The 27,274-nt window shown below is 30.8% G+C and overlaps 1 protein-coding gene across 4 annotated transcripts in view; it reads left to right on the top strand.

Moving 5' to 3' along the window:
* LOC111039458 (protein Skeletor, isoforms B/C) overlaps positions 1–27,274 on the top strand; it is a 100,846-nt gene that overhangs the window by 33,651 nt on the left and 39,921 nt on the right. For all 4 annotated transcript variants that reach the window (XM_022322990.1, XM_022322991.1, XM_022322992.1 and 1 more), the window contains exons 3-5: positions 10,288–10,431; positions 13,805–13,886; positions 18,605–18,716. In XM_022322990.1, coding sequence (XP_022178682.1) covers positions 10,288–10,431; positions 13,805–13,886; positions 18,605–18,716 — 338 coding nt within the window. The remainder of the gene's footprint in view (positions 1–10,287; positions 10,432–13,804; positions 13,887–18,604; positions 18,717–27,274) is intronic.

The following is a 27,274-nucleotide window of genomic DNA, read 5'->3' as shown; positions in this document are numbered from 1 at the left end:
TTGACACGAATTATTGGGTAATCAATTTCTGTGAATTTTTGCCATCAGATCCGGTTTTTGAGTTTTCCGGCAAACCAGTAGAGATTATAGAGAGTAGGTATAAACGTCTTGCTTATTTGTACTCAAAAAAATTGTAACATTCATACTGTAACAATATGCCTCCAAACTGTGTTGCAAAATATATTAAATTCTAGGTACACGGGAGTTGGACAGACATTTTAATTCTTGATCAATTGACTGTGGAGCTCGATTCAGATTAGGTATATATAGGGAGATTGATCGAGTATGACAATAAATAAAGGGTAATAATAATAATATGATCGACATGTGCAAATTGATATTATTATTATTGTGGGTTTTCAGCTCTAGTATGTGACACACAACTGAACGCGTTCTATAGGTAATATTGTAATAATACATATTTATATATTATGTAAGAGAGTACAGTTTTACAGATATAATACCTTTAATAGTGACAAATATACTTCTATATAAGTAACCACGCAAGTATAGTGTGTCAGTGTGTCACGCAGCATCTCGATACCGTAATAGAATAACAATAATATGTTAAATGTGTATTGCGACTACGCTGTCACCACCCAAATAATAGACATGACCATGCTGTGTGCACATTTACATTAATCATAATAATAATTATTATTTGTTATCCATGTCAAATCGAAAATCGATTTTATGTGAAAACGATTCATACACATTACCTATTGTAAATGTAATTTTCAACATTGATACATCATATAACCAGGTAGGTAGGTACCTATATTATCCGTATATATTTATATTTAGTATAATATCATATTTACATTATATATGTATATATCATATACCTCTATGGCCGCAAATCAAGTTTTAAATTTGGCGGACTGACATTTTTTTAAGCTGCAAAATGCATCGTATGCATCAAAATCCCAACCATGTTTAAATTATACTCTAAAAAGAACAAACAAATTTTTTTTTTTATTCATACAAAGAAAATAATTTTAGAGTTTGTAATAATTATAACATGAGAAATATAGTAGTATAGTAGTATAGTAATATCATTAATATCATATAGCGTATCCGTCTAATTCCCAGTTTGTTACAGAATACATATTTATTATTGCTGTACCTAGTTCGTATTTTCAGAACCTAAACGATAATTTATATTTTGTAAGCAACCAACACCATACAACACAAATGCGAAAAATACAAAAAATTAAAAGAATGTGCAAAGTTAACGTTTGAAGGTTGAATTTATTTGAATCTTATTCAAGTTTTGTGAAGAATTTATGTTTCAAGACATAAGCTACAAATAAAGCATTTTTCTACAAAATCGCAGCCCTAATAATAATAATATTCTTATCCATAATATCTATTTCAATGTTGAAAATATGTTTAATAACAATCAATTTATCATTAACAAAATGTTTTGATCACATATAAATATATTCCTGTACATTTTTTTGAAAATGTAAGTCCTGAACTTTTTGAGTGGTTATTTACACCTGATTTAGTGTGGAGCTAAGCTCTCCAAGCCCATACAATATGTTCGCCATACAATGATAAATTGATTATGTGGTGTGATTATCGGGAAACTACTATGTCGCGAAACGATATAATAATATAGCAACTATTATAATGGTATAATACAGTGCAATACCATCGTAAAATCAACCGTGATTTTTTATTGTTTTTTGGTGGACGTCCAGAACGATGTCGTTGTCTAAAAACATAATATATACAGATAATATTATTATTACATAATCTAAGAACGTACATTATAAAACATTTAGTTGGGGGCGATCCAGAGCCCTTTTGTTCTCGTGGAGCATAGTACCGCTCTCGTCCTTTCACGGTCTATATAGCAAATACAGTATAGTAAGTCACTGTGTTGTATTTATACTCATAATAGTTGTAGATGTAGTATTAAAGTAGTTAACTTCAATTCGTTATATTATGTATATGCACGCGGTATTTATTTCATACTGTGTTCAGAGTTACACCATTTGTACGTAAGATGCACCTACTCCCCAACGTCCACAAGTCACAACTAATCCAAAAATGAATGTTTTATGCAACTTTGAACACGGCTGGGCATCAACCGAATCATCTATTTGGGCTTCTAGTTGTTTCTGGTGGAGGATGTTCCCCCAGGGTTTTCAAATACCAGAATAAAAAAATGCAAACAACTAATGTTTGGGTTATTAGCTCATCCCCATTAATATTCGGGTTAATAGTTCTTGTACTTAATACGGGTGTTAATGTAGTTATAGAAAAACTTAATTTTAAAACTTTATGGGTTCCTATTTAGATTATATCAAGTTTTAGAAAAAAACCCAGGTTAAAACCTGTTCTATGAAATCTTAAGTTGTTATGCCCTTAATGATTCTCATAAAATCGCATTGTGTGATCAAAAAGGCAACGTCAAAACGAGAAACTAAGAAACTAGAAAAAATAATATTACATTATACATTATTATAGAATAATTTTTTGTCACAAATATTATAATATGATAATGATTAATGTTTTATTTGGAATTTGGTTGGTGTGAGAGATATACAGATTAATAGTTGTTTTTATCGTGGGATTACAATGTTTGTGACAATGATCGCCGATTAATTATTTCGTTGAAAATTATTTCCAGTTTATTACACTGCATCGATCAAACGGGTTTGATCCATATTATATATTAATAACAATTACTTCTGTCGACTACCAATGTCATAATGAAAGTCAAATTACTGATAACTGTGCAACCACCCCCGACCAAAAATCCCAAGTGCACGTCTACTTAAGCAGCGTCGAAATTATATGTATTATAGGTCTGTAAACCATAATCCAAGTATAATACTATACTAATATAATATGATAATTACTTGTATTCACGTATATACCTATATTCTATTATGATACTAGCAGAAGTATGCCGACCATAAAGTTTTTCAATCTGAGGAAACCCCACTGCATCCACCGCAGCATCACGGTCCGGACTACCCTACATTCTATACAGGTATCAGCTACACACAATGTAACACGATAATCGTCATTGTGCCGATCAATTTATCGCGATACACATAGGCAGGAACTTATACAGAGGGTTTTGGGAGTACAAACCCCCTTCTGAAATATTTGATGACAATGATACATTATAAATACTTAAGTACTTAAGTTAAGTTTATTGTTGTCTGTTTTAATCACAACTAAATGATTAAGTATTAAAAAAAACATATTAAGATCCTTGGATTTTTTATCAGTGTAAAGTGAAACCAAAAAAATTAAAAAACCCTATATCACCTTACAATGAAATATTTTAAAAAAATTTTAAACTTGAAATACCTACTAATAATGACTACTTTTTTATGATTTTTAAATACAATAATTTAAATCGAATTTATAAAACTTATCTATAAGAATAACGCGGTAAGCTACTTAAGACGGACAAAATAATTTATTTATCATTTTAATAAATACTAAAGGGAGAGCTTTAAACTTTTCATCATAATATACTTCTTCCGGTTTTATATTTAATGAGCGAACTTTGTTTTCGAGTCAACCGCACAAATCAATAGTATATATAAAAAAAGCGGTCAGGTCTCGCTTCGCTCACGTTGGCACAAGATAATAATAATGCGGGGTATACATTAATTTAAATTTAAGAGCGACCGTATAACAATTTAATTATTTAAATCTGAAAGTGATGATATAATACTATTATATATGATGGAATTCGGAAAACGATCTTATATTGTTCAGAGTTCGGTCCAAATAACTGCCTATAGATCCTCCGTCGTCGTTGTCATCAAGTTTAGTTGGGTAATCGGTGAATACTTTTCGCAAAAAATGGTGTCGATATTAAAACTAAGTATTACGATTGCAGCGACTTTTATTCTAACCTATGGGACGGTTCGGGATGAAACATATACGTATACATACCTGACTACCTATAACATACAAAATGATATTACATTTTAATGCCTCAAATTTCAGCGGTGTTTTACAGTGAATACAAAATCGAGTCATAACCGTGGCTCTGAATCTATAGGAAATTTGACGACGTGTCGTTTCTATCAAATCCACGCAGGACAAATTTCATTGTGAAATGGCGTCGCATTTGCGTTTAGAAAAAATCGAAAGAAAACGTGTATCCGAACATATGGATTAAATTCATAATCACGGGAAATCCACAATCTTATCACACAGTAATTAATCATATTTCTAGATTTTTGAAATACAACCAAAATAACCGCATATGACGATCCGCAGTACTTAAATATGTCAAGCAGTTTATTGAACAACTAATATGTCTTACCACGACTGCAGTGATTGCGACGTCTATAGTTTGTTGTAAGTTTATGTGATTGGAAACTTTATTGATCTTTGCGCAGTATATGTCATCATTATAATATGTCTCGGAAACCTGTGCAGTTGAGTATAATATTCTAAGCGAATACATATTATATTAAGCGCTCTTTGGAACAGTAAAATATATATAATATTGTGATAGTAATTATAAATTTGTGTATGTTATTAAACATTATAATTCGAAGTAAAAAAAATATGAATAACCACGTCAGATTTATATTATGATATAAAAACGTTTTCTTTGATTTTCCCTGCTTTTCAAAACGAAACTTTCTTTAAGTATACCTCATCAAAGCGAATATGATTACATTGTTATAATATTCTTACTCCCAGAGCAGAACTACCCGTAAAATACGAAAAGCAATTAAAACTGTCAAGAACTCGGAAAATTTGCAAGTCGACTTTGCAGTCCGTCGGTTAGACCAAGGTAGTAGGTACCTACCTACCTAGTTAATACTAAACAGAATTACCGCAACAGAATTATTATGGAAGTTTTTTACTCAATTAAAAACATATTTTTTTTCTAAACAAAAATCAACAATGAGCACAACGGTATTAAATACGGTATTTTAATATAAAATATAAAATGAGTACAAAAATACAAATTTAGAATTATAACCATATATGTGTGCTATAGGCCTAAATATAATAGTTATGTATTATATTATTATTATAGAATTTCAACGAACCTGCATTTATGTGCATTATTATGTTATTTTAATAGATCGAAACTGATGCGTGAGGTGTCCCATAAAAAATTCGATTCATGCAAATAATAATCTGATTTACAATATATACCTATTATATATTAACATTTTTAATTCGTAGGCAGAGATTTAGTCAAATTTGAGGGGGCTTATTTTATTTAAATATAATAATATGAATCAATACACCCACAACCACGTCACCACACCGGTGCTATCAATGTTTTAAAATATATTTTTATTTTTTTCACGTAGTAACTTTTGGTTAGATAAAAATTATTTTATAAACATAAAATCATTAATACATAAAAGTGATAATAAATAATAAATAATTAATACTATAATAATAATCAAACGTAATATGTATTACTATACTATAAAGACAAAAAAAAAAAATGTAATAATACATTTTTTCCCGCGATGACGAGACAAGGATGATCAAATAAACTAAAAAATAATCTAATTTATGAATAATAGCATAATAAAACCAACTTGTTATTATACAGTATATTGTATTGAAGGTATAAATAATACTGTTCAAAAGTTAACATTTTTTTTTGGGGGGGGGGGGGGGTAGAATTATTAGCCACCCTCACGATTACCAAGTATCACAATGTATATTATGCTTTTTTTATCGGTTGGTTATATAATAATGAAATAATTTTATATTATGCATATACCGAGTAATTATTAATTAACTACTACTAATTGTGTGCCCCGAAAAGTAAATCTCGTTCGCATTGTTCTGAAGCGGTCGTTTCATAGTATTGTCCGTGTATTGTTTCGGTGTACATAATAATCACATCGCGAGCGTAACGTAATTAATAACGACAGCTGTTTCCCAGAAGAAAAGCGATCTGTCAACGAACACAAATTTTTGACAATAACATCTTCTCACTCTTACGATATTGTATTTGAAAAACATTTTTAATGATGTTGTAAGTACTTTTTTTATTAAGTTATAAACGATCTGTTATTTAAAACAAAAAGTAAATTTGGAGGGTAAATAATAAAAGAGTCACATGAATAATTTGTAGAGGAAGCTGTTCACTAACGTCACCTCAGTGTGTAAGTACCTACAAAAAAAAATAGAAACTAAATATATAGTATAATATGGGGGGTCCATTGAACGTATGACACCCATTATTTCAAAAAACAGTAACGTTTTTGAAAATATTTCACATAATTTGTAAGACATTACAAAACCACAATTTCTATTTTTGCATCATTATCATTTTTTTAGTTTTTACTTTTTTGAATAATACCCTAATACATTTTTAATTTCATATCCAGAAGCAGAATATTATTCAGAGTATTTCGTTTTATGAAAATCAAATTTTGAACTATTATAACTTATAAGTATTTAAGGTTTAAATGAGCGGAATGGTGGACCAATATTGTTACCGTACATAGTTACCACTCGTCTTCTCCAAACAAATCCTTAAATACTTATAACAGTTATAAATCATAAGCTACTGCTTCAAAATTTTAATTTTTATATATTGAAGTAGGTACTTCAGAAAATATTCTGTTTTAGAATAAGGAATTAAAAATCTTGTCGTAGTTAAAAAAAGTTAAAAAGAATTGATATGTATGCAGTTATACAATTAATAAGGCAAAATAAAAATGTACAAAAAATATCCAGCTAATTATCTATGGTTCACATCTAAAGAATTATAAAATTAATACAGGATACCTTGTATAGACTGAACAAAAATAATTATAGTCATTCATTAATCACACGGTTACATGATTAAAATGTCAAATCAATGTACAACGTTTCATTACTATAATACAAATTTCATTAATTCTGAAATATGCACTAAAAATAATGAAATACACCCACAAAATTAAACGATTTCTTATTAAGTGCTTAAAATGTTCGATATTTTTATTGTAAGTTCATCATAATATAATGATTTAGTCCATTGCCCATGAAGCGAAAAAATAATAGTCAAAATAAAACATGTGTATGCAATCTGTAATTCTATTATCCCTAGTCAGCTCTTCGCATGACTCTAGATTAGCTATAAAAATCCAACACCAAATTCAAATCTCCGACTTGAATATCTGATCATTTTGGTGTTCTACCTTGATTAAAAACCATATGTAAATACTTTAATATGTGACTAACTATTTGGAGTAGGTAAAATAATAAAGCATATCGTCTCTATTGTTGATAAAAAAGGCCTAGGGCGCTTCACCCTGAAATCGTCTTAGAAAACGGGTGAGCCTCGCAGTGCGGCAGTTAATGACGCGAATACGGCGATCGCTGTTGACGGGTTGTCGGATGCTTTGTACCGATGGCGGGGCGGGCGGATGAGAGACGGGGCAAGGTCTAGCCGAAAAGGGATAGATTTACTTTTGGCACAGTGTATATTTGCAAGCGAAGCCGACGTTAATGACAGCGACGAGACGGTTGTCAGAGGAGATTGAAGGAGCTTATGGTGTAGCAATAGCAATAATAATAATAATAATAATATAGCTGGTGCCGGTGCTTGTCGTCGTCGTCGTAATCGATGAGACTTCTAGCGAGTCTTGTTCGCAGTTGATTTACACCGGTGCTCCGCGGGGAGAGGGTGGACAAGGTTTACCTGTATATACAGATATATTATTATTATTATTATTATTATAATATATTATATCCGGTGGCGAACAGTGTGACTGCTGCCGAGCGACCGGCGTTGAGTAATGAAGACGCGACGAGAAACCTGCAGCTGCCGGGCCAGCGCGCCGCCGGACGACCCCGCAGGCGCGCACGCGCCCAGCATCGGCCGACCCTCCCCCTTTCGTCATCGGCAACAACCCTTTACTCCGGCGGCGTGTGTATATACATATACATAATATCCCTCCGTCGAAATAATATTCGACTCATTAGCAAATTGAAAACGACGATAATATATTATATATATGTATGTACACGCCCGGGCGATTGTGTGTGTGTTTACTACCCCGTCGCAGCGAGCGAGTACTTACGCGTGCCTGCAGCTCAGTCTACAGCGTGGTCGTTTTTTTTTTTTTCGAGAGAGAGTGATGTAGTTCTCCGTCAAATGTCTATTCTGACAGAGTGTTCGTGTTGGCGTTTTATAATAATATAATATAATATATTATTTCATCGCATTGTACTCTTCAAACAAACGAATCGGAGGGCGTCTTATTCGACGACAATGAAGCGTTAGATCGTTTTATTTGTAGATATATATTATAATATGAAGTTCACCGACGGTATAATAATATACAAAACCGAAGTGTATGAGTATAGACGTATAGTAGTGACTTTGATTCGGTTGTACACGACGTTTGTTTTGGCTTACAGACATCGAATTACGTTCGCGAAGTTTCCCTCAAAAGCTGAAGCATAATATTCCCCTCGAGTTATATACCTGTTATAGGTCCTCAATGCACGGAGATCTCACTTGGCTTATAATCGCTATTAATACAATCCTTCAAATATAATAGCTAATATCAGTTCATCATCCTCGCAATGATTTTGTGTATCTGCATATTATTATTATTATTATAAAAGTATAATTTATATTTAAAATATCAAATAAAAATTACTACATTTTTCTAGAAAGGTGAAATCGATTTTTTTCTCATTTACCTACTTTCTTATAATATGTTATCTGATCAACCAAATGACAATTGTTTTTCTTACGTTTCAAATTGAGCTTTAGCTCAGTTCTCACATATTTTATTTCACAGGCGCTCATCCAGCGGCTGTTTTCGTCATATCCAAAAATTACTTATATTAGTTATGTGAACACTGAATGGTCCTCCCCCCCCCCTCTCACCAAGTTCTATTTAAATTTTCAATTCAGACACCGGCCCTCCCCTCTTAATAAAATCCTGGCTACGTGCCTGTACCCTTGAATACTATGATATTACGTACTTACTACTTATACATGACGACGGAAGTCGTTCATGCGTAACCAAAAAATAGAACCGTATCGGCCGATATCACACATGCGTGATTGTGAAATACCGAATATATTATATTGAAACGCCGTTATTTTTGTAAATTAATATTACAATATTTTGCCCATATTGTTATTGCGATACTTGTGACACAACATACGATCGATTTTATCATATATTGCCGTCGTGCTCACAATATAATAAAACAGGCTTATTATTATATCTAGGTAGGTATTAAGCACGGTACATCGGCATATTAAAAGATAAATTAATAAAATTGAAAGTGTGTTATACTGTTATATTATACTTTTTTTTATCGATGATTAAAATACGCTATATGAACTAACTATGATTATAATTTATAATTGTATATCACTTATATTATGGTTTTGTGCAGTCGCTCAGTATAAAAATGATAAATACAGTACTTATATAATAAGATAAAATCGTATGGGTGATATTATACGGATTAAACATTTCCATTCATAATAGTTATAGTTTTTGCAAAGGGTTTTTTTATAAAACATTGTGCAATTTGTATACAAAAAAAAATTTGTTTTAGTTATTAATTATTATCATATATTATACAGTCATGTACTCGTACACAACAGCACATACGTTTTATATTTTGTAACTCAAAAATCAAACGAATGTATAATGACATTATATATTAGTATTACTTTTATTTTTTTATTAATATTATGTAAGGCTTCAACAGCATTATTTATTGGTTAATACTAAATAATAAAATATTGATTTAATATTTTAATATACTGCTCAAGTTGAGGTGCATACATTTATATAATTCTGTGTAAGTTAGTGCAGACATCAACAAAATACAATAATAATAATATAAACAATATATTTTGCTATATGTCTTCCTAACCGTACATTATAATATTATACATTTACAGGGATTATCTTAACGTTTGCTTATTTCCAGAGAAATGCAAATCAACGACTTAAAAAAAAAAAAATCAAATTTAATTTAATTTCTTACATAATGTAGCATGGTAGTGCTACATGAAATATTTTTTAATTTTTGTTTTTTGTCACATCTCGTTAATAATATATCTAATATATCATGATGATCGTCTATTATGATAATGACTTATTTAAAACAGTCCCGACCTTGACGGTCGTTATATGTGGTATTATACATGTATTATGGCCTTACACATTATACACATATTGTTTAGTACGACTATGCAATTATAAGTTTAATTTCATTTGCATCATTTTTATTCCTTGTAAGAACAGTACCGTGTTTATGTAATGTCTATAACGTGTATAAATGATTTTTCAGGCGACGCAAGAGTGTTGGACGACAATTACGGAAGATACATTGGGTACTTTAAGGGCATCGCTCATGGTGTCCGCGGAACAGTGTACGCAGTAGATGAAAACACGCTATTCGTCCGGGATTTCTTCTACGATGGTATTGGCCCGAGTAAGTATACACGAGTAATATGGAAACATTATGATGTAAATATATTAAAGTTCAGGCATGTGAACTTACACGATTCGCGTCCAACGACGTCTGTCCGATCAGATCCTGTTGATAGACACTCTACTACGCATCATAACACTATAGGTATATCCGGTATATGTATATAAATCACTGAGTGATCTACCTACGATATACTCACCACCCTTTTACCCTTTAATAATTCATTTATTTAAATTTGTATTTGAAAAAAATTTAAGTTTAGGTACTTCTTTAATTGTTTAAATCATTTATTACATTTAAGGAGTGTTCTGTGGTGACACGAACTTATTTCATTCAAATTAGATCCTCCCTTTTTCAGTGTAAATGTTTAATAAGGCGATTGTTTGGAAACGATGATGAATCTAAATCGAAATTCTAAAGAGTAGCTTCTCTGCTTTTGTATTATTAAACTTGGTGTATAGGTTAGGTATATAACCCCAAATATTTTGGGACTATTAGATAACACAAAGTCAAAAATCTTAAAATTAGTATTAATTTCCGTATTTATACTCATAAAAATTATTTTCTTAATAATCATAAATAGTGAAAACAGTCGTTGTACTCAGTTGAAATAAACTATGTACCACTACAGTACACTCTTTAAATGTTAAAAGCATTTAAGATTTAGAAAAGTCTTAAAATATATAATTAAAGCCACTTCAAAATTAAAAAAAAAAAAAAATAGAATAAATGTATATAATGAAAGAAAAATTTGCCAGTGATCGATTGAATAATATATTCAGCGAAGGTTCTATGTAATAAAGTCTAGAGGGCAACAAACATATTATTATAGTGAATTTCGTTAAATATAATTTAATAAATATGATTCTAATTAGGTTTGGTTCTCAAAAATATTTCGTTAAACACAAAATATTGTTAATTGCAATTTCGTTGTATGTAACTGTAACAAAGTGTACTTAATTTAGAGCTATTAAGACAAAGTAAAAAATCCTGAGTTTTATCGTCGCTATATAATATTATTTTAAAATTCAAATAGGTATTATAGGTATATTATATAAAACATATAATTATTTGAGTCAAGTCGAAATTGATTTTTTCCCATTGTATTTTCTGTTTGTATATAATATTTCGTTGCTCCGTTTAGCGAGAATCTCTGTAATGAAAACGGGAAAACAAAACTTCTCCGTTTTTTAATAAGCTTATTTCAAGCACTTTATTATATTATATAATATTCATGCGATATTTAATATTTTTCGAGCACATGGACCTTTCTTCCGTTCGACCCTGATCAAATTTATTTATAGCATAATGCACATAATATGTAGCACAATTCTATCATAGTACCGCGTATGCATTATTATTTATTACAGTAGATATAGATACTATTCGTGGAGTTGTACATTATATCAAACGAAATAAATACAAAATACAGATATTAAAATACCTATAGAACAATAAAGGGCTTGAGTGTGCGGAGTGCGTTAGACATGGGGTTTTATTCAAATTGGATTTAGTGTCTGTGGAATACATAATATTGTACCTACGAGTATTATAATAATAATATGCGCGTTCCGTGTTTACAAGGATTATAATTGTATTTTGAAATTTGATTATCAAACCACTTTGTATGTATTATTATATATCTATGTTGGAATCGAATATTAAAATAACTGATTTTTAATTAAATCACGAAACTCGACAGTGTCGGTTCTAAAACATATATGCACGAAGTGCTGTTTATACTTGAAACATATTTAACGTTTTCGATACTTATTACTTGGTAAGCATACATCAGTGGTATAATTCGTGCACAATTATAATCACCGTCCACGGTCTTGATTCGATTTCCAAAATTCCTATTTATTTTAAAAATGATTAAACACCTGCAGGGATAGAATGAAGTAATAAATATCCTTAAGACAATTAAGCTGCTATGAACAGTGTGTTGCGAAACGTTAAGCTTTATATTCGATATGACCCAACACTTATACCTACACACATAAGTGACAGGGATACTTATACCCTTATTTGTCTTAATACTTAAATAGATACTTTAACTTTAGGCGTTTCGCTAAACAATACAAATGCCTACAAGAGTATAAGATTATGCATATTTTATGTTCAACAAACATTTAAAAAAATTACGAAAATAAATTCGGCTATCTGATCCTTACAACGGTATAGGTATACAATTTCAGATTTCTGAGCTATGATATCAATTGGTGACCAGATGAAGCCTTTTGAATCCCTCTGTATGATGCTCAAATCATTGCAGTGGTCATAACTAATAGTAGATGCATGACACTAATAATGTGTATTATGTACAACGGTGATTACGGGTTGACCTATTCGCGTGAATGGAATAGGTTTACCCTTTATATTGTGCAAACATTCATTCATTATTTTTTCCCTACAATACGCGGGTATCGTCACTTGTTGACTTATTGGCGTATAAATACATTGCATTATTGCACTCATTAGCGAACATCGTGTGTCTCCAGGTTTTGTTGGTTCGGTGTATCTGTATAGATAGACGTGTATAGTGTGCAGAGTGGGTCGTGTGTGATACTTTTAACACCAAACAATCATTTAACTATAAACAATCATCATATTTCAAAAAGAATATGAATTTTTTCTAAAATATTTTTTTTTGCATTATGTAAAGTCAATACCTACAAAATTACAAAATAAATTATTTTTATGCATTTACTTTTAGTAAAAAATTTTATCAAAGCAAAAAATCGGAGAATTTCAATTTTTGTAAATCGATGTTTGAAGAAATGTAATTCATATAGAAACATACTCCATACTGTTAATAAATATTAAACTAAATAATTTGAACAACAGAATATTGCCAATATCGACAACTGCAATTTTGTTATTTCGCTCACTATATTAAAATATTCTGCAGGATAAAATAAATTATTTATATTTTCAAATCCAATGATTTTTTTTATTTTAATTTTAAGCCTATTAAAAAATTATACTATACAAATATTGATTTATTGTTTACTTGAATCAACCATAAATTATACTTAGGTGTTTAAAAAAATGTAAATTTTCACAAATAAAATCTTAAAAAGATAATATTTGATCAGTTCCTTAGTCATTTTCGTAATATACTGTGTCAGCTTCATTTAAGCTCCTTGGAGAAGTGATATATTAATAACGGAATCTGTTGGGTAGGCATAACAATTAATGGGTCTTACACGATATCCTAATGTTTCTTATACAATTAAGACATTATGCCAACACTCAATAAATAATGTCACTTTATGTGACAATTTCAAGTAATTTAACATTAGTTTTGGTTTATTAAAAAAAAAATAATTTTCTTAATTTTTAATATGTCTGGTTTTTATTTTCATTGCAGCTGCTTATTTTTGGGCTGGAAAATCATCAAGAATTTCTCCGGACGGATTTACAATTCCATATCCAGAGGACTATCCGGCAGTGTGAGTACCTGTACCACTTAATGTTTAGGCGAAATGGCTTTAATTTAAACAATAATATAAGGCGACAAAATAATATTATAATAATATAGTAATCATACCATTATGAATAACTAGATTTTAATTTTCATAAACTTTTAAAACAGTGCAATTTAAGATAGGGGTTTTCTTGAATAATTTAAAGCGTATGTTTCTCGTTAAAATGCAACAGGATTAATAGCACTCCATAAAACTTGATGCTTTTAACGGAAGCTAGTTATGTATTATATATTTAATATGCAATATGCAAAGTCACTGCATTTTCCTGGATATTAATCGTTCTTTTGTAATTTTGTGAAGGAGATTGCATATAAAATGTATCGTAATTAAAATGATTATATGAATACAAATTTTTTCATCTGAAGCAATCAGAAATTATAAAATTACGAACTAGGTAGGTAGGTAATTTGGATATTTTAAAATAACATCGTCATCGGAACATTAGGTATTTAGATAAGTTATGATATAATAATTAAAATCTTATAAACGTTTAAAATAATGAATTCCTTTTTTTCGTAATTCCATACGCCTTTGTATAGTATGTAGTTTGCTTAACTTAAAGTTATGTTCCACGATGGCTAATATAGTCAATTCAGGGAATAAACAACGTTTTCACCACTATAACATAATATTATTGCCGGATACACCGATAACTTCAGACGTACGATAATAAATCGAAACACACACAATTTAAAATAATTAAGCACATTTAATTATTGACACAATTATTGATCAATAGCGACCGCCGCCAAAAAATTACTTTCCATCTTTTCTTATTTCTTATATACTGTCTATATATTATCATGGCTTCAACTAGTTCGCATATCCATAGACAGGGTGATTTTAAGTATACTCACTAAATATTTGTGTTTAAATTATGCATATTATATTAAAATTTTGATTTTTGGTATTTGTAAATAAAGGTAGTTAAAGACGATATTTCAGAATACTTGAATTTTTCACAACATTTAATATGTATCGAAGATACCAAATTTTAATTTTTATATGATAACTTAGGATAGTATAAATAAGCTTATTAAAACGATATTATTCACTTTTGCGTTGAAAATGATCGGATGACTACCTATTTAATCCATAAACATTTTGTGACAATAAAAATGTATCCGAATATAATTGATTAAGTGATGATTATTATAAACAAATACTTTATAATATAACATACCTTACTGTAATTAACGAACTCGTGTCATTTACAAAGTATTTAATAAAATATAATTCTTAGTATTTAAAATAGAATAACTCAAAAGCTTTTCGTTCAAATGTTGATTACGATACGAAAACGATTTCAGAATGTTATAGTAGTTTACAATTTTCATTAGAATATTATAGAAGTTTTCATTTGAAAAAACCAATTTTTTTAAAGATACTCCTTAAATGTTGTGGGATATCTAAGTACTCTAAAATATCGTCTTTAACTACCTATACTTAAGAATTCATAAAATCAAAATGTTGATATAATATGCATAATTTAAACATAGCAATGGGGTGAGTATGCTTAAAAAATCACTCCCTATAATATTGTAACTGTTATTGGGTTAGGTGGGTTAGGTTATTTGGGTTAGTTACTAATATTTATAACTGACTAAGGACTTAATTATAAATTTACATAATACATTCTAGTCTCGATAACTCAATTTTTTTTCTTTCCCCTTATTGTTGTGTTTTTGTGTTCGGGATATTAAATGTTAACAGCTGGAAAAAAACATAAGAATTTTTTATTCTCTTTGAGATTCAAATTACCCACGAGACTTGAATTTAATTGAGTTCTTAACTTCGGTCTGTAGGTTTTGTTAGGTTCTAATCAGGCATTTATGTATATGTATTGTAGCAGTAGCAACACAAGTTGTACTTCTAGTAACTATTTGGCTATATATAATTACATAATATCTAGCGCTTAAAATAACAGAATTTAATTTGGTTTGGTAATAAATATTAATAATTATTGATGGACAATATTTGTAAAATTCTGATGATTTCATATTTATTAGACACCCATCTCCAGTTTTTTGCACTTTTCGCTTCTTGTCATTCCGTTCGTTCTCGTACTTCTCTTTTTTATAATAGTTTAAATACAATTACCGTTAACGCGTACTCGCACACGATAAAATATGTATGTTGTATATCTATCGATTTGTTAAACGCGGATTTATATAATGTATACGTGGATTGTGGATGTATATTATCAAGTCTACGCCGTGACGAATTCTGTAAACCCAATACTCAAATATAATATATTATTATAATTTTATTCGGTTACTCGAATAAGTGGTACCTACGTGCGTAATGTATATGTAGAGCGATTTCTTGAACGTGTCTTACGTTCCTGGTGTGTACCGACTATTTTACATAGGTAAGTGTTTTTCGCTGTGAAAAAATCACTCCACTCTCGTTTATTTTGCTAATAAAAATAAAATGGATAAATTCAGTTAGGTAGCCATTTCATGGCGGAAAAAAAGAAAAGAAAAATTAAAAGCTTCGTGTAGAAATCTTGTCGTCGGGTTGTCGGGATATCAATATTTTTCTACATTAGATAACATTATAACATTTGTCACAACATAATATAATATTATTAATATTGTTATAACTATTTAGTAAAACTAATAACTCTGCACTTCAATCTATACCTCTGTCTATTCATTAAGTATCTGATTTTTCTTAATTATTAAAATTGTGTCACCTTACCTGTGTTTCTTATTTACTCATCTTAGTCTATGTGCTTATTGTGTCAACTGATGTAGATTGTATACTACTTATTTTAAATTTAAATTAAATTAAAATTTTTCTAATTTTAAAGTAATATGATTGATATTATAATAATGTTATTTTTAATGCATTTCACTATTCAAATATTATGAAAACACGGCAACATTTACAGGCAATTTTGTTACACCACTGTCGCTGTTTTATTTTTCCAATATCTGATAAGGGAGCCGACTTTATTTCAAAAACGATCTCACTAAAATCTATTCCAATTTTTTTTTCTCCTCTGGCCACTTGGAGAAAATGTTTCCCACTTACGAAAATCCCCATAATAATTGTCGTATACTGTACGATGAGTGGTGACAATATTATAGTATGTAATACGCTCAAAAAATAAAATTATATAGATATAATATATCACTAGTGAATAACAAAATATTATTACAAGTATGCCTGACAACTGACGATTGTGTGTACGATGAAATTACACAGTTATGTAAATATAATATAATTTATACACAATATAGTATAGATTATTTATATTACATGGAGTTAAGACAAGAGCTGTTATATTTTCAATCATCGTGCAGTTTGAAATATAGGATTGCAAAATTATTTGACTAGAAATAAATTTCAAGTTTTAAAATAAAAAATTGCATTTCCTAGAAGAACCTTTTGTTTTCATATACGCCAACCTTATCGTATACCTATATATAAATAGAACAATAATACAATATATTGTATTTTATCATACTTGAATCGGTTAAGCAAACAATAATGTCGGTTCACATCTAATACCACCTATTATACTAGGTATATAGTATATTCTGTACAAAATATTCAATATGATGTAATTTTTTTTTCTCATCCTGGACAAATATTTATACACTATACGCGTATTGTATATAATTTAATAATGTCTATTAGTGCATATTATTATTATATAAAAAGTTTTTGTTGAAATTATTATGTTTTTAGAGTATCTAATTTCCTAGTTTTATTAAAAATTATAATTTAATACTTGGAAGACAAATATTTTTTAGCTAACAACAGCTTCAGTGGATTAAAAACTATTTATAATTGTATTTATTCAATTTCCAATAAATAATTTTTTTTTTCTTATTTATGTTTGCTTCAGTGTCTCCGAATTAAATCCATATACTTAGGTACTCATATTATGTACAGGTAGTTTATATAAAACTTTTTTGATTTGTCTGCCATCAACGTATTATAGCTGTCACTACAATTATATAGGTAAAACGTACAAATGTTTTCTGTGGGTGGAATATACTGTAACATTTTATAGGTACCTACTAAAATAAACTATGACTGGTTAACTATTGAAGAATAGGCTAGTAATGACATGATTAATAATTATATAACTTTTTGCGTCCAAGTCACCACAATAAAGGTCGGATGCATAAGAATCCTACATGCACCATACATATAAATAAAATAATAACATAACAATAGATTTTTGGGAACTAAAAAATTTAAGCTTAACAGAAAAACGAATTCCTTAAATATAACAATATATTAATAAAGGGGGACGGAGTGGCTGAGTGGATAACGCGTCGGTTGCAACGCGCACCGTCGCCGGTTCGAACCTCGGTCACGGGCGGCACTTCACTCCGGGCAGTCTCGGTGTCCGGAGAGAGAGGCCGCCATCCCCCCCCAACCGGGCATGGCAGAAACCTACGGGTGCCCACTAGGAATTCTCCTAAACAAACACACACGTGTTCCATAACCCTACAGTTCCAAGAACCCTACAGTTCCAAAAACCCTACAGTTCCAAAAAAACCCTACAGTACCACAACCTACAGCTAATGGCCTCAGTTGTCGAAGCTTAAATAAATAAAAAAATATATATATTAATATTAATATTATATATAAATAAATATATTATAGTAAAATAATCGATAATCTATATAATATATCGAATCTTTGTTATTGTTTCACAGGGAACCGCCCCCGCTACAGACGCACAACAATTCAAACATCATATTGCGGTTGCCGGGCGGAAAACGCATCAAAGACATCAAATGGCTATCAGTCTGGTGTAGGCGGTTTACGGTGAGTGAAACATATTGAATCTCATTTTTTACACCGTTTTCGTTTGCTTACTCTCTCTCTCTCTCTCTCACACACACACACACGTGTATCCATGCGTAGATACATACATATATATTCATATACATACAAACATACATACATTCATACATACATAAACACATTTATATACACACATATAAATACATTTATGTCCCATACGAAGCGTCATAAGTTAAATCGTTTAATTAGATGTTATATACTTATAAATAATTATAATATAATATAGTTCTAATATAATATATAATAGATATACCCAGGATAATGTATATAGGTGTATATAATATAAGTACCGCTTACGTATATTATTGCGAACTCGTGGAGATGTGTATACTGTATTCATGTTACGTTGAAAATCGCCTTTTGCGTTTTTACACTCGAAATAATATTCCGCGGTTAAGTCACACGGCTCCTATTATAGTGTTATGTATGGATATTATATAATGCGCATTACGCACGCGTCGCGTTGCGAACAATCGAGAACAATAAAACGCTCACACTAGCGTGTTGCACAATAGTTTGTTTTAATATTTTTCCACCGTGAAAATTGTGAGCTTGGAAACTCAAGGGGGTGGGGGAGCAAAAAAAAGTTTCACGTACGGAAATTACAACCACGCTCGCACCTATATGTACCGTATTTTATTGTAGGTGCAACATAATATATTATATAGATATAACTTATAAGTGTAAGACGAACACGTGACAGTTGTATTATACAAGGTGATTCTTTTATATGAAAACATTATCATTTTATTGAAAAGTATTAACGTTTTTGGAAATATTCTTTGTCGTGATTTCAAGTAATTATATATTATAATACAGACACATTTAAAAACAACTATAATGTTATCATTATCGTTATCATTTTTCAATTTTTACTTTTTTTTTAAATGTCTTATTGTGTTAAGGATTCAACATCTATGGTCATTATCCTGAAGCTTATTTAGTATAGATTTTTAACGGGAGGGGAGGAGTGTACGGTAGTAAAAACATGTGTACTTATATGGCTATATGTGATGCAGATTTGTCATTAAAACCCGTATGGTCACCCATCCGGGAACTAGAAACACCCACCGATGCTTGACCATAGAACACGTTTGTGACTGAAGCCAATCACAGTGCCACACCAGACCACTAGTTTTTACTTTCCTTTAATGACACTATTATAGTACTGTACATTTTTAAATTTTAATTACTTATTCTTAGTCAGAATGTTTTTTTAACGATTCTAATAATATTTATACGAAACTATTTGAATTTTAAATAAATGTGGTATTGTGGTTAATGAAATATAAAATATATTAATTAAAGCTTCGATGAGCGCGTATAGTAGTGAACCAGACCAGCATATTATTACGGAATATTCGTGTGCCACTCCACTACACTTCTCATCAAAACGTTTAATACTTTGCACGTTATATAACTACAAAATAAGTTTCAATTTAAATATTTTTGTTGAAATTTTCAAAAAAATATTCCGCTCCAGAATATAAAATCAATAATACAATAATAATATGTTGTCATTAAAAAACGTATACAACTTAAAAAATTATAACTATAAAAATTAGTAAAATCTTATTTTTTAATGTCTTCAAATCATATAAAAAAAGTATTTTCTAAATGTTAATTCCTTTTTTAAAAATTAAGTGTTGACATTCAAATAAAAATCACTGGAATTATAATACGTGTGTACCTACATATGAGTGTTTTGGTATGCACCACACACGGAGGAATGCAACGATTCACGGGCGACTCACAGGCGTTTGTTCAATTAATACAATTAGCACCCGGACCTTTTAGAAAACTTTAGAAAAACAAACCCAACGGCGCCGTACATTATATAATATAATAATAATAACCGAAACCAAGTTATATCGCAAATTTTTTTTCAAATTACGTATACTCGTGCGTATATTATTTTTGAAAATGAACCGAAATTATGTTATTATTTCACCATCGAAATATAAGTATATTTACTGAGCGCGGGTAAAAAAGGAAAATATAAATCCCCCTCGTATATATATATTTATTTACGGCTTTTGTCAGCGTCGAAATTCAAACTTTATCCTTCTCCCCATTGCGTTCACCTTCTCGCGTGGTACGTTCTGTTTTTTTCCTCTTTTTTTTTTGTTTCATTTTTTCAAAAGTAATAGGTCCAACGCGCAACCATCCGTCCGCCACCCACTCCTGCCCATTATCCTCGGTCGGCGACGAGTGATGGCCGTGACTGAAAACTGCCGTCTACTAGCGCGATGTACTTGCAGAGTGGCACAAAATCAATATTACACTTTTTGCCGCCGCGGCGTTTCGAAAATCACGGAATAAAAGTAAACCGTTTACAATAATCAAGCGCACTATTTGAGGACAACCACAAAGGGATTAGGTTTTCCTTTCCCCTCTTTTTTTCTTAACCAACAATCCAAAATCACTTCTTTTTCGGAACACGTCGACCGCTCTAGGTTAGGTTAATTATTATTTATTAAAATAATATTTTCGTGTTATAAATTATCGGCTGTATCTGAGTTAGATCTCAAATTTAAAATTGCTATACAAACGTTGGGTTCCGAATTCTTTTAGAAACATTTTACGCTATAGTTGGCTTTGGCTGACTAATTTGTTTTGATGAGGATTACACTATGAATATTTTAACATTTCCGTCTCGATCTAACAGACTTGGGAATTTTAATCTATTTGGCCAAAGTTATAATTAAAAATGTATACTTTTGCCATTATGATATAAATGATAAGAAATTTACAAATTATGGTATCATACAAATATTAATATAATACCAAGGAAAAATATTAAACATTTTTTAAATATATGTATAAGAAATATATATGATATTCATAAAAATAAAATTTTGTTTAAAAAATCACTTTTATGTTAGTAAAAACGAATCCAACATTATTTCTTGGTCGGGTTACAATGTTACATTGTTTAAATTGCCAAAAGTTCACTTAATGTTTTATGAAATTCGTGAGGATAATTATTTAGTACATGATGTTACTAGTTTTTAATATTCTAATTCATAATACCTATTTCCATTATATTTTTAGCTATTTACAATGAATATAATTATTATCAGATTATATTGTGTAGTATCGAATTCAGCTTTAAATAGTCGTCTTTTTTAAATTAAACGAAATAGTTATAAGTCATGAGGTAACTTAAGGTTATAACTATAAATTAAATTTTATACATATTCTTAAAGGTCTTAAAGTATAATAGACTCGGAATTTGTTCAAATATTTTTTTTTTAAATTTACCCGTGAATTCTTTGCGAAACTATGTCAATGTTATGAAGTGTGTATATCTTAAAAGTTAAAAAGTTTTACGAGACTGCGCAATATAATAATATAATAGTAATAACATTCAAACCCACAGCGTACCAAGAATTCCAAAATTGATTGAAACGTACAATGGTATATTTAATTCGAAATCACGTTAAAGATTCTGTACACGTATTACGGGCAGCCGTAAACAGCACCATATTATATCCAGCGAACCGTGGTTTTACTGTAACAAATATATATATTATATAATATATTAAATATAATATAACGGTCGTAAATCGAAAAATGAGGTTTTATGTTTTGTAATGGCTGCAGGCATGGAATTTATGTATAAATATTATAGTACAGGTGTACGCAAGGAATTTTGTGTTAAAAAGGAAAATTCGAATGTGCATTCATTACCGTCCTTCCATGTAACAGTATCATATACGTACACATATTTCTGAAAATTCAAAATATTAATAATAATTGTATCCTGTTAATCGCAGACCGCAGTCATAATATTAAATGATAATGTCAAGTGGTGAAAAATTAAAGCTCGTTAAAATGTAATATAATAATTACTATATAAGCCCAATGGCAAAACTAGTATTATAAGGGTAGGAATTTTTGAGGATATAGTCTTTGCCCAAAAAAATGTGCATTATCATTATTCATTGTATACTTATACCTACGAAATATTTTTGAAATAACAAGAGAATCAAGACTAGATTCGACCACGACAATTGTATATAATATTTTTTATTCTCATCTGAAAAAAAGGAATCGTTCGTCAATTGTCTGCAGCAAGACTCTGTTGCGTTCAAGATATCAAACATTTACGTTTATACATATATAATAAGTTCCCAACTTTTTTTGAGTATTACTAAGCTCGCACATATCACCAACTAGCTATAGGGACCTTATTATTAAATGGATGGTATATGAAAACTGTCTGTACTAAACCACCGAGGGATATCGTAGAGGTGGTTTTAATCTTAAGAAGGCCATCATCCCCATGTCACACGGGCACAACAGTAGTGAAAATTTAAATCACAGCATTTCATATGGACCTACACATAATGATATAAGAGTAGAAAAAATGACATAATGGCTATCCGTGATCAAACGATGTTAGGGACGCGGAAAACATCCGACAACAACAAATGGTGAAGAATATAGTCATGTATTTGTGTACTGTCATAGTTATGCTGCTAATTTTATGAGGGTTGATAAACATGATGATTTATTAAACATTGTCACCTCACTTTTATCCTTTAATAGTGCATTTATTAAAATTCTAATTTTTAGAATTTTATTGAGTATATTATAGACAATATATTTTGAAAAAACCTATTAAAATGGTTTTTTTATTTCATATTGTTGAATATTAACATACACGCATGTCAAAATTACTATTGGTTTTCGGTTGAGTGTAATATTTAAGCCTTAAGTATATATTCTGCAGCAATACAAACTTATTTTTTCAAACTAAAACCACCTTTATTTACTGTAAATTGTTAATCGGATTATTTTTATAAAATATTAAAGCATCTAATTCAAAATTCTAAAGAGTAGTTTTTGTGTTAATAAACTTGATGTAGGTACCTACGTACTAAGAATAATAATCCTTAATAACAATATTACTTAATAAATATAATATTTTTCTAAATATAATAATAGTTCTTATTAAACCGGGAACATTTTTAAAAATGTATAAATTTTTAGTAACAATTTAACAATGTTAATAATTAATATAATAATTATCAAATATACAAACCCTCTTATTTTATAAAGACGTTATCATAGACAGCTTTTTATTCTTATGTATAGTAGGTATTTCTTAAGTTAAATAACTCAGGAACAACTCATTTTAATTTCGATTTATAAACATTAAAGATGTTTAAAAATATAATCTTCTTATCAATTTACAATTAAAAAAAGGTTTTCTTATTTTAAAAAGTTTGTATCGTCTCAGAACACATTTAAAGAGGACCCCACCCCACCCATTATTTATCTCTGAAAATGGTTTTGCGTGTTACAAAGTTACAGAGATAGTAGTCTCAGTATAGCTTTACCGAATTTTCACATTACATAGAAAATAGCTTTATCTGTAGCTTTATCTTAGCATTTTTTTTTTTTTTTGAGATAACTTAATGATAAATGATAATGTAAACGACGATCACTCAAAAAGATTCTTTTGTTTTGTATTTTTTTCATTTCTAACTCATGTGAGTGTATTCAAAAAACAAAATCGTGTAAACGGCCTGGGGTGAAACTCTCCCTGTGTAATTTATTAACCGGGAATTAAAGTAGTTGTAGTCGTGTGTGCTATAATATTCGGGGTGGCTTTGCGTGCATCGCAATAATACAAACGAAAACTAGCTGTTGCGCGCCCGCGGAAGTCGTCGGTCTTCGACTGTAGCAGGTAGGTGTTAGTATTAGGCGCGTGGTAAGCGAACCAATAAAAATTTATTATACGCGCTTAAATCGTTTTCGGAAGGAAACGATAACTCTACAGTAGGTGTAAAGAATAATATAAACGCACACACATACACACACCCACCCACCCACCCACCCACCCACAGACACGCGCACACACATACACGCATACAGTGGCAATAACAAGGGTGCCGGTCCCCATTTTCGTCTTCTTTTTCTTTTTTATCTCCTCTCGCCTGCAAGACACGCTCTGTTGTGCGCATTAACGCGTATACATTTCTAACGCGACCGAGAGTTAATTTCATACGATATCATATTACGACGGGGGCGGCGAGGGTCGTGTATTATATTGTAATAATGGTATTATTCACCACCGTGGCTATATGGTGTGACTATGCAATACTGCGGGGCGTAAGTCAGCGTGTGACTTGGATCCGATGACCATGATATCGTTATATTATAATGATAATATATGATAATTTAATTATCGGAGAATGAATCGCGACGATGCAGGGGAGGAGACGATCTTTTATTTGTCTGCTTTTTTTTTCATAGAATATACTCGAACAATAGGCGCCACGCTATTAAACAGTGCATTCGGAAACGCATTCATTACTGATGCAGCTGGTATACTTAATATGTTAGCAAAATGTTTATCGGTTAGATTCACTGCAACGGCCGCGACTACTGAAGGCTATCAGTTCATGAATGTGACCCGCCGTGAATTAATTCAAATCTAGAGTTTTTTTACGACGATTTGTATACTTACTTAATATAATAGTTTAGTTTAAGAGACGGATTTGTAATATTATGCATTTCTGCATTCAGGATTGTATGCTACGCATGCTCCAAACTGAGCCTAGTGTACAATAATGGCGATGGTTTGAATTAATGTCTGCGTTTCGAATCGAACTGATTTAGCGGAGAAAATTGTATTTTGCATATAGACACATAATAATAATCTACTTCGCATATTTTATGCACTCTTTGTAAATCAAATTGAATCATGTATTCTGTTCGAATATTTAATTATTCAGGATAAAAACAGGATGTTGATTAGCTACGTAACTATATATATTATACTAAGCAATAAGCAAAAACATTAAAAATAGATGTCTTCAAATTTTATGAAGGCATAAAAATGTGTTTGGTGCGCTGTTAAAAATCTGAACAGCGTGATTAAAAATAACAAAAAACGTACACAAATATGTTTATTTACTATTTACTCCAATAATTATCTGATTATACTTATTAACATTTAATTCAACAACGCAACTTGTTAAAAAATATTTCATTATGCTTTAAGAATAGGTAGATTTTAAAAGATCGATGTTCACCATATGTCTATATCATAATATCCACTATATGAGTCGGGCAGACGACTAGACAAGCTGTTGTAGGCCTGCTGTAGTGGTCGTTTCGTATTCTTGATGTGCTTGTAAATAGCGAAGCGCAAACGCGGCGGCAATATAAAGCATATATACGACTTATTATTATTATTCTTATTCTTATATATTGTTATTCATGGGAGGACAGAACGAATGAGAAAAAAAATCTCGAAATTCAAATCCAAAAGGCGTGCCGAGATTTTTATTTCCACCCTTACGCGCCCGCACATACACTCACACACACACATACAGACACCTATAAGGCTATAATGCATTTATTCTGCCGAGGAGGAGACAGTTTTTTTTAAGATTCGATCGCTCGTGCAAGTTCGAACGATATACGACGACAATATGTAATGTATATAATATATTATAGCCGCCATGCAGCTATAATATTATAACATTTTTTATATGGACGTGCGCGACCGACTGCCGCAGTTCGGCCGGGAAACACGCGCGCCACGGAATACGTTTATAACGCACTCGAGTGCAAAAGGCGGCGGCTCGCGAAGAGCTGAGAAAGTGCCGTCGTCACCGTTTCTTTTTTAAAATATTTTTTTCTCCTCGTTCCGTGTTCGACGTCATAAAATATAATATTGTAAAATCGAATCGGCGATAAATGAAAAAATGTACGATAATAATAATATACACCGCCGGAAAAACGCTTACTTACCAATATGTAATAATATTTTAACATATATAGTACCATATAATATTGATACCTGTGTAACACAGTTTGCATTACATATTATACATATCAACACCGACCCTATAGCAGCTGGGATGAGGCGATACAACGGTCAAGGTTTATACGCACCGGAAGTCGAACGATTAATATTAACCCGGCCTCCATAAACTCTGACTGGAGTGTGGTAGAACCTTACACTCGCTCGACAGATGATACTTATATTATAATATGTGGCTTGGCGTGACGTGGTTGCTGCAATCGGTCGAGCAACGTGAATGAGGGTAACCAATCGTCCACTGCCACTAGCTCTTGGACGGGTGACCACTCGGGTTCTTACTGGCAAAAACCTTGCCACACATAAACGAGTTTCCAGCAACCGTACCAATCCTACAAATATTACAATAACTTCCAACAATAGCTTATAGCACCCAGTAGCCTATGTCGTGCAGCGGGATAATTATTTTTAAAAAATATATATAAATTATATCATAATAACACGATATAATAACTAATACGTTAGTCACTATTGAGGTACTTAACGCGCTCCTGTACAACAGCAATATGAATCGGTGTGGAGCTCGTCTTACAGATTTTTACAAACAGCAACCGTATTGTGATGAGTGCCGTTAAATATTTACGTACCTACCTATTGTAGTATATTATAAGAGTAAAAACTATCCAATCGCTCGTCAATACCATGTGTGGGTTCATGTGGGACGTGGGTGGCATTG

Source organism: Myzus persicae, unplaced genomic scaffold, assembly GCF_001856785.1.
Source record: "Myzus persicae strain clone G006 unplaced genomic scaffold, MPER_G0061.0, whole genome shotgun sequence".
NCBI lineage: Eukaryota > Metazoa > Arthropoda > Insecta > Hemiptera > Aphididae > Myzus > Myzus persicae.
This window is presented reverse-complemented; position numbering and strand designations above follow the sequence as displayed.